This window comes from Photinus pyralis, unplaced genomic scaffold (assembly GCF_008802855.1).
Source record: "Photinus pyralis isolate 1611_PpyrPB1 unplaced genomic scaffold, Ppyr1.3 Ppyr1.4_unclustered_Scaffold8339, whole genome shotgun sequence".
NCBI classification, from domain to species: Eukaryota; Metazoa; Arthropoda; class Insecta; order Coleoptera; family Lampyridae; genus Photinus; species Photinus pyralis.
This window is the reverse complement of record NW_022172357.1, coordinates 4519-13920: the sequence shown is the minus strand read 5'-3', so window position 1 is coordinate 13920 and position 9402 is coordinate 4519. Positions and strand designations below refer to the sequence as shown.

Genomic DNA, 9402 nt, shown 5'->3' with positions numbered 1-9402 from the left:
TTTAATATCGCTGACCAAGATTAAGTCAATAATGGTTGAAGAATTTTTGGTAATACGCGTGGGTTCGCATATTATTTGTTTGAAACTGATTGCGTCCAACATCGTGGTAATGTATACTGTCTCAGGACTATGTATGCGTATCACATCGATATTCATGTCTCCTAAGCAAACCACAAAGTCACTGTCATTGTGCATTAAGGTCAATGATGATTCTAATTCATCCAAAAATAACTTGTAGTTTACTGAAGGAGATCTATAGACACATCCACAAACCACATTGAACTTACCAATTTTGATCTTTACCCAAATCTGCTCAATTTGATTACTGGATTTAATAGCAGTGCATTTCAGTGAGCGCTTAGCATAAATACAAACTCCTCCTGCTCTACCATCCCGATCCTTTCGATATAATTTATATCCATTTACCTCAATCGCTTCATCTGTAATCCCTGGGTGGCACCATGTTTCGCTAATTGCGAATAAATCAAAATCGTTATAAGCTAAAAATGATCTGAGTTCAAAGATTGAGGGAACTAGTGATCTGATGTTAATATGTCCTGTACGCATTCCAATCAAATGTTCCTTAATTTAGTTAAGAGGTAGTACAAAGCATTCCATTTGCTAGAAAAATAGTAGATCCTTATTATTCATGACATTATTTACAAACTAATCTTAACAGTAATACAATAACAATATACAAAAATGATAGGAGCTGATAGCGCAAGTCTGTTGGTATTGGTATAACCTGCGATAAGTCCGTAAACAATTTCCAGATTACGTAGGTACAGGTAAGCTCATTGCATCCTAGTATACACAACTTAACATAAGAAGTAACTAAAACATGGAATATCTCGGAAACCGTTTGAAGCAGCTTTTCACATTTTGTATCAAATTAAAGGTCTGGGAAACAGGAAAACAACGGTGAAGAACAAAATGGGGCGTGCCATTTAAAAAAATGGAGTTACCGAAATTTAAAAATTTAAAAATTGAGAGCTTTGAAAAAGTGACGTAGTCTCACTTTTTTAGACGGTTTCGTATACCATAAGAAAATTCGATCTTTCCTTAATAAAGCATTGAAAACTGTTTTGCAATATCTCTCACCGTTTTCGAATAATACATTTTTAAAGTGAGCCCTGCAAATTCAATTTTTGACATAGAAACTTGAATATCGACGAAGCCCTTGGAGCAAAGGGTCAACTATGGGGTATCGTTGTACTCCAAATTCGACGTAGAATCCGAAAATGTAGGTCCCTATTTAAAATAACAAAGTTGATGGCTACTTCTGGTATTTCCAGAAGTGGCGCCATCTTGAAAATATTTTAGTTCAATTCATCATGTGCCAAAACCCTTAAAGAACTTATCAGTTTATTTTCATTTTCAAAGGTTTTCCATATGTTTCTAACTGACGCTCGTCAAGAAGGACCCTGTATAGGGGGTTCCGTTTAAAAAAATGCGACTTTGATATAAATCACCCTGTATAACAATTGCAATTTTTGTGCAAATATTTTTAGGTTGTAGCCTTAAGGGTCCCCCAACATGCCCCGTCAATGAATTTTAACTATGTGCGTTAATAAACCCACAATCTTTCACCCACACACTAATGGCCCACCCTGTATTAGGCATACGGAAACGACAAAAATTTACTGTGGCTCGCACAGATACCCCTGTGCGTGCGCGATTCTGCCCTTTTATGTCTAAGAATGTGTGCGCCAAATTTAGTTCCGATCGGTTTAACCGGAAATGAGAGTACAGATAGATCGACAGACCTACGTCATCGAGATTTTATTTGATTCGAATTCCTGGTACATTTCCTGGTGTATTTCCGTCAAAAAACTAAATTTTTTTACCCCAATGCAATACTTCCCATACTAACGTGCGGGGGGTAATAACGGACCGGATTTTTGAAAAAGATTTTTGAGCGCCGCAGCCTTCAAAAGTTATGCTAGGTTTATATTACAAAAAATGACCAGCCAATTGCACTAATCAGTGTATTACACGGCCATTATTTTATCTATAACTGTTTTTAATTACACAATGAACTCACTGATGGGTAACAACGTCTTAACGAGAGCTGTCAATGAATGAATATTAGACGCACTCTATCAAAATTTTGTTGCTCATACCTTTTTAAATTTTTGCAATCGCATTTTTATTATTAGATCTTCATTTAATTTATATGATCATAAATCCTGTCGATATTTTATTTTTCAAATCAAAACTGATTTTAGATTTATATTTATTATAGATTCGTCAAATACGGAACGTATTAAGGAATTGGAGGCACAGCTGTTCGAGCAATCTGAGTTACTCGATAACAAGGAATCACGTAAGTAGACCCCTTATTCTCACACCTTAAAATTGTCAAATTTTCTTTCTTATGCATCACACAGAGCAAAAGGTATAGACCTATATCAATCACCTTTGCGTGTTGCAAACTTCTTTCGACTAACAAACCTATTCATTTCAGAACTAAAATCGTACAAAACGGAGTTGCTATCGCTCAGCGAGCGATTTAACAAACTCTCCCAAATCGAAAACGACCAAGTGGCCACCGAAATGACCTCGATACACTTCGAAGAACAGCTCGATAATTTAGAATTGGAAAAGAAGGCTCTGATCGAAAAGAACGACCTAATCATGTTGGAAAAGGAGTCGCTTTTGGAGAAATTGGAGAACCTGGCGACGGAGAAGCAGGAGATCGCGAGCAAATTGGATAGCTACATGCAGGAGAATATGGACCTCATTGACAAGTTGGAAAAGTTGAGCGCCGAGAAGGTGTCGTCGGCCGAAAGTATCGAAATGGTTGAAAATCTCACGCAGCAGGAGAAGTTAGAGTTGGAGGCCTACCAGCAAAGTTTGGAGTTAAATTCGGGCGGCGCTATCGAAACCTTAGATCCGAATCCTGAGCTGAATGAGAGTGTTAATCAACTTACGGAGGAGACTTGCGACTTGCTTAGGAAAATTGAGCTGTTTACTGAGGAGAGAAAGGAGGTTATGGAAAAGATGGAAACGCTAGCCACCGAAAACAGCCAGTTAAATATGAAAGTGCAAGAAATTGAGAACAACCGAGATATTCTGTCTGAGACCTACGAGCAATTACAAAATGAGAAGGAGAGCGTCGAGCAGGAGAGAAATACCCTGAAGCTTTTAGAACAGGAATTAAATAACGAAATTGCCCAACTGAAAAAGGAGAACGAAATGCTCAAGCATGAAATCAAAAGTGGAAGCGAGAACGAACAAGTGATGTCATTCGAAACCGTAATGCCATTAGATGACACGAAGGACGCCGAATTACAGAAACAAATCGACGAGTCCAGAAGCCTGGTAGAGCTGCAAAAGAGTGAGATAAAGGAGTTGAAAGCAGAACTGCTGTCGTACAAAGACTTACCGGTGGCGAATAGGGAGCTGCACGAAAAAATAACAACTTTAGAAGAGCAATACGCGGCTCTCAAATCCGAAAACGACAACCTAAGCAAAACAATCAAGGAGACTTCGGAAGTGGTCCAAGAGAAGCATGTAATGGAAACGGAACTGACGACGGTTCGCAGTCGAATCGCCGAATACGACGCGAAACTACGCGAAAACCTTGACGAACTAGAGAACTACAAAGCGATAATCGAAGAAAATCGAGAGGAGCTCATTTCGAGCTCGAACGTCATCGCCGATTTGCAAGAGAAAGTGCAGGAAAAGCAGTCCGAAATTGGTCATTATCAGAACGAGGTGTCACATTTAAATTCCGTGATCGCGGAATTAAACAGTGCGCTCTCCCACTTGGACTCGGAGAATCGAAAGAATAACGAGTACGTCGACACGATCGAGGCGATGTCCGGACAGCTTCAGGAGCTCAAGGCGCTCCTCAACGAGAACATCAATCAGATCGAGGTTTACGAGCGGGAGCTGCAGCAGAATTCCGTTACGATCGGCAAGCTGAACACTCAGCTGAAGGAGTTGGGCGAGAGACTGCTGGATATGGAGCACGAGTTGGCGTGTAAGGATGACGAAATAAGCAAACTGAATAAGGAGAGGGATAACAAGGAGGTGATGATCGTGAATTTGCAAGATCAGTTGAGGCAGAAGGAGGAACGGTTTAGGGAGGTTTGCGAGTCGTTAAACGCCAAGTATCTTACGCTGCAGAGTCAAATTGAGCAGAATGCTGGGTCGTTGAGTAACATAAAGGATCCGTAAGTATTGCTTTTTGCTTTAATTAGTTTCTACCTACTTTATTAAGGAAGAGAAACTTGTTTCCCAAGTATTGTGCTCTTAGGTTTTCGATGTTGAGGTATTATGAATACAATGTCAAACAACCTTTATACAGGGTGTCAATTTTAAAACTTGCAGTCGGCCATATTTTCCAAACTAAAGAAGATATTGAAAATCCCACAAAACCGTTTCGGGGGTATCGAGGGGGAACCAGAATGACGTTATGAGTGACAACCCCCCCAGCCCCCCTCTTCAAAAATCCTAAATGGCAACCCCATGCTTGTGACACATCGTTGGAAAGCTACTGAAAAATGCTTTCCAGTGGTACCAATAAAGTCAATATTGATTAAAGACAATTTAACAAAAATTTAATAATTAACAAAAAAACCTAAATGTTGACATTGAGGGATTTATGGCAAATGGGCCAAGAACTTCAACCTGTGCTGCTTCATTAAGCAAAATTGGTTGCTTTCTTTTTTATTGATAACAGATCCCGTTTCTTCGACTTTAGCGATCAAATCTTGAACATAGGCATGGCTTAATTTTTATTTTTTTTTTGGTAATTATAAAAATTTTTTTAAATTGTAATGAATATTGACTTTATTGGTACCACTGAAAAGCATTTTTCAGTAGCTTTCCAACGATGTGTCACAAGTATGGGGTTGCCATTTAGGATTTTTTAAGAGGGGGGCGTTAAGGGGGTTCCCCCTCGATACCCCCGAAACGGTTTTTCGCGATTTTCAATATCTTCTTTAGTTTAGAAAATATTGCCGACTGCAAGTTTTAAAATTGACACCCTGTATAGTGCCGTAGTGTGCTACATAGTCATAGGTATTTTTTGGTAAGGTAATAATACTGCGCCAGTGCTATGCCGGCCTTATTTCACATATTTTGAGGTTAAAGTTGTTAGTTGTTAGTAGGGACAACTGCATTCCGCTAGATGGCGATATTATAGCAGATCTAACCAAAGCGAATAAACTCCATCTTAGACAGAGAAAGATTCTGAATAATTAGTAAGCAATGAAACAAGTTTACCTACCTGAATGCAATTAATGATGTAAATTTTTTCAATTTTACAGAGTATGCTCACAAACCCGTTTTTTAAATAAAAATCTTCTTTTATTATGAAGTATTGACAAATATAACATTCGATCTTGAATTATTTAACTTATTCGAACCTACTGATAACGTAAATAAATTAATTCGATGAATGCGTTAATAATTATAATGTTGTGTTTTCATGTTTATGACTTGATAAATTAAAGTATAAATGAGAAAGTTAATATAATAATTCAAAAACTTAGTCTGGCCATTCAGCGCGGCAATGCTGCTAGTGTTATGGGCACTTTTCCTTCTACAATCCCTTTAGACGAAATTTTCTTTCTCTCTTAAATTTTTAAACCTTTTTTAAATGTTCGAAATATTTTATATAATATTTAAATTAAATCAATTGAAAATGTAGTGGGTTACAATATCAAAAAATGTTTTTTTATAAAATTCAATTAATTTAAGAATCATTACATTTTGGCATTTTCTTTATAAATTTTTTAAACATTAAAATGGTTTTCGGCATAAAGAACAAAATCCAAAAACAATTTTTGGGTAATGTTAATTGGCCTTGGACTTGATAGTGGCATTAAAAAGAGAAAAAATATCTATCAAGTCAGCCTAATAATAGGGTACATTGCTATATTAAAAAAATTCAATTGTTTTTTGTTATTCATTTGTTTTCTGAAATAAAAACAATTGAATACTGCCTTATTATGGGAAATTATATATATATATATCAACTTTTATATAGAAAAAATGTTGTATACAGTCGTTTTTTACCTAGATATATATACTATATATTTAATATATAGTGGGCATATGGTTATGATAGGTATTTACTGTTCAAAATTCACGTCTATTTTGGCTGTTTATTTATTGGAATAATCATAATATGAATTTTATTGAGAATTATTGCTAAAAATAGTATATCTCGTGCAATTCTTTGTTATTATGTGTGAAAATCGCTATTTTCAATTGTTGTTTTACACCTATTTATTATTTACGATTTCATAAATTTCAAAGTCACTTTTTGGGTAAACTTTCTATTTTTTTTTAAATTATCTAAACATCATATACATCGCCTTTAACAATTATACCAAATTTCATGAACTTTCAATGATTCACTTTTGCTGTGGAACATAGAATACATTATTTCGCATGGGCGGTTTGAACATATACAACAACGTTAAAAGGAATTTTTGTTTATACAGTGTTCGAATGCGACCGCCATCTTGAATTTTTTTTTAAATAGCATCATAGGTCATGTGATCAAAAAGCTTATCTTACTACCTTCATCATGAATGGTGTTAAATTAGAATTTAGATACGAGCAGCGCCTCAGTATTCGTAAACTCATCCCAGTTCGAAATCGGCCCGGGTGAGTTGCTAATGCTGGAGCAAGCACTGACCACAGGTTGCCTAGGCGATGATACTCTCATAGCTTCTTGGTTTTCAGGATATTAAGTTTGTTCTTTTTGCATTCAGTAGTGTATAGCTCTGGCGCCTGAGCCAAGGAAAATTTTGCCGATTAAACTGCGCATGCGCAATGTCAACTTTCTTATTTATCGAGATATCTTTTTGAAATTTTACTCACAGATGCTTCTGTTAAAGGCAAACATATTGGATATTACAAACATTAGATGTGCGCATGCGCAGTCAGTGCCGACTTCCTTATTTATGCAGATATTTCTTTGAAATTTTGACCATAGATGCTTCTAGTAAATACAAACATCGCATGCCTATAGTATAAATTAAATGTGCTCATGCGCGAACTGCGCAACCTATTTATTTATGGAGATATTCCTTTGAAATTTTAACCATTTATGCCTCTAGTATGGCTTTAAGGGAGGTACTGATCAATTCATGGAAAATGCGCTGTAGTTACTCGCCTTAGGGCGAAAACCTTTTTACTTGTTTAAATTTAAGCCCCCACAATATAAACAATTTAATAAAATAGATCAATAGTCTCACAGTGTATGGAATATATGTAGACTGTTTTTTTAGGCTTTTTAGCCGTTATCCATCTATATCCTTGCACTTCTTCTGTTGCAGATTATCAAAAATAGAAGCCTTAGAAACAAAGAACAAGGAACAACTTGAGAAAATGAAAAAAATAGCGGCAAATTTAAAAAAGAAAACTACCGCCTACTCCGAATTAGAACTGAAATGCAAGGATCTGACCCAAACACTCGAAACGCGAGAGAAAGAGAAACAGTTTTTGCAAGAGAGTATTGACAACCACGAGGACGAGATTAAATCGCAGATGCAGCAGCTACAAAATCTGGAGGAAAAAATGGCCGCCATCGAAACTTTACTAACGCAAAAATCGAACGAACTGGACGAGCGCAGTCGCGAAATAACGACCTTGAAGCAGAACTTCGAGGAATTGCAGCACGCGAATCGAGACTTCGAGTCTCAGCTGAATGCGTTGAGAACAGAAACCGAAATGCAACATTCGAACGAGAGCAACTTTTTCAACATCGAAATCAACGAAAAGAACCAGATCATTGAAAATCTAAATCGCCTGCTGGAGAGCACGCAGTACCAGGCCGAGACGAACACGAACGCCCTTCAGGCGAAGATAACCGAAATGGACATGGTGGTCGAGAATCAGGAGACGGAAATCTCCAAGTTTAAGGAGAAAATAAATAAGCTCGAAGAGTTCATATCGACGATCGAAGAACGACGACTCTCGCTCGAGAAGCAAACCGTCGAGTTAAACGCCCAGTTGCTGGAGAAGTCCAACAGTTACGAGGAAATTTCGCAAGCCGAAGACGTTCTGGAGCGACGACTTGAGGCGCTAACCGCCCACGATGAGCAGGTGCAGCGACGACTGCACACCGCGGTTGTCGAAAACCAGGAGTTGACGGAACAGAATCAACGTTTAATGGAAGAAAATGACGAACTTAAGCATCATCTCAGCGCGGCGACCGAGAAGAACCTTCAATCCTCGTCGGATCAAGAGACTTTGGCAAGTTTACAGGGTGAGCTTTCGCACCTTAACGAAGTTATTGGCCGACTCGATAACGAAAACAAACATCTACACGAGAACTACGAACGGAAACTTGGCGAGAAGGCGGCCGACATAGAGACGTTAGAATTCGAACAGCAGAATCAAGTTGAGCAAATCGCGCTGGAACGCAAGAGATTGATCGCGCAGTGCGAGCAAAAAGAAGACGAACTGAGGGAGTACGTCGAGAAGCAATCGTTATATATTGAAGATATTATGAATTACAAGCAAAAGCTGGATCAGCAGCAGAGCGATTTTGAGGAACAGATGAAAGTGTTTGAGAAACTGAGCGACGAACATAGAAAGAACCTAACGGTCTTGGAAGATCTCGATTCGGAGTATCGAGAGTTGAAAGTTAAAAATGTGGAGTTTGCGGATTTAGTTAGGTTGAGGGACGAGGAGGTGCACAAGTTGACCCGTGAAATGAACGAGCTGAGAAGTCAACTGCAACAGCACATGGAAATTAATTCCGATCTTGCACAGCAGAATTCGAGTTTGACTGATCGAATTCAAGGGTTGGAGCAGAAACGTGAAGGTAAGTTGTCTCAAATTATTCCGTTTTTGAGGACGCTACGCAATTCGAAAATAGTAGAACGTGTTGTTTTCTATTGCCTAGTTGACCTTTGCGGTTAGGCAGTGGTTCCCAAACAAGGGGGGGGGGGCGAGATCCCTGATGTGTCTGTCATTTTTCGGTTTTTTGCCATAACTTCGCTATTTGAAGACCTACAAGACACTTAGAAAGAAGAAATAAATACTTTTTTGTAGTAAAAGCAGTTTTTCTTTTTTAATCGAGAGAGGGGGGGGCGTGAATAATTTTAGTTTTCAGAAAGTGAGCGCCATTGAAAGATAAGCTTGGGAACCACTGGGTTAGAGTGTTTTAGCATGGAACTGGAAAAAAAGATCAAATTAAAGCATTGTTTTCATTTATTATGATAATTTACCACTAAAATAGAAGTATACTCACATTCTAATATACAGTGTGTCCCAAATCGGGTGGGATTGCATGGGTAACTTTGTTATTATTAAAGATAGAGAATTGGTTAAATGGACAATGTTTTGCAGTTTTGGATGCTTATTTAAAATTTCCATATGGAAATTCAAAATGTCGCATAGGTTCGACATAAATTCAAAAAAACTAATAGT

The 9402-nt window shown here is 37.8% G+C and overlaps 1 protein-coding gene across 1 annotated transcript; it reads left to right on the top strand.

The window, feature by feature from the left end:
* The first annotated feature begins 1700 nt into the window (after window positions 1–1700).
* LOC116183007 (COP1-interactive protein 1-like) lies at window positions 1701–8892 on the top strand. Its single transcript, XM_031503600.1, has 4 exons — window positions 1701–1746; window positions 2246–2326; window positions 2468–4181; window positions 7302–8892. Exons 1-4 carry the CDS (start codon window positions 1701–1703, stop codon window positions 8890–8892), a joined length of 3432 nt encoding a protein of 1143 aa, XP_031359460.1.
* The last annotated feature ends 510 nt before the right edge of the window (window positions 8893–9402 follow it).

Excerpts from the sequence above, each read along its gene's own strand:
- LOC116183007 (XM_031503600.1), top strand. The coding sequence starts at position 1,701 with ATGTGTGCGCCAAATTTAGTTCCGATCGGTTTAACCGGAAATGAGA. Across the intron at positions 2,327-2,467 it reads ACTCGATAACAAGGAATCAC|AACTAAAATCGTACAAAACG; the intron begins GTAAGTAGACCC and ends TATTCATTTCAG. Across the intron at positions 4,182-7,301 it reads TTGAGTAACATAAAGGATCC|ATTATCAAAAATAGAAGCCT; the intron begins GTAAGTATTGCT and ends CTTCTGTTGCAG.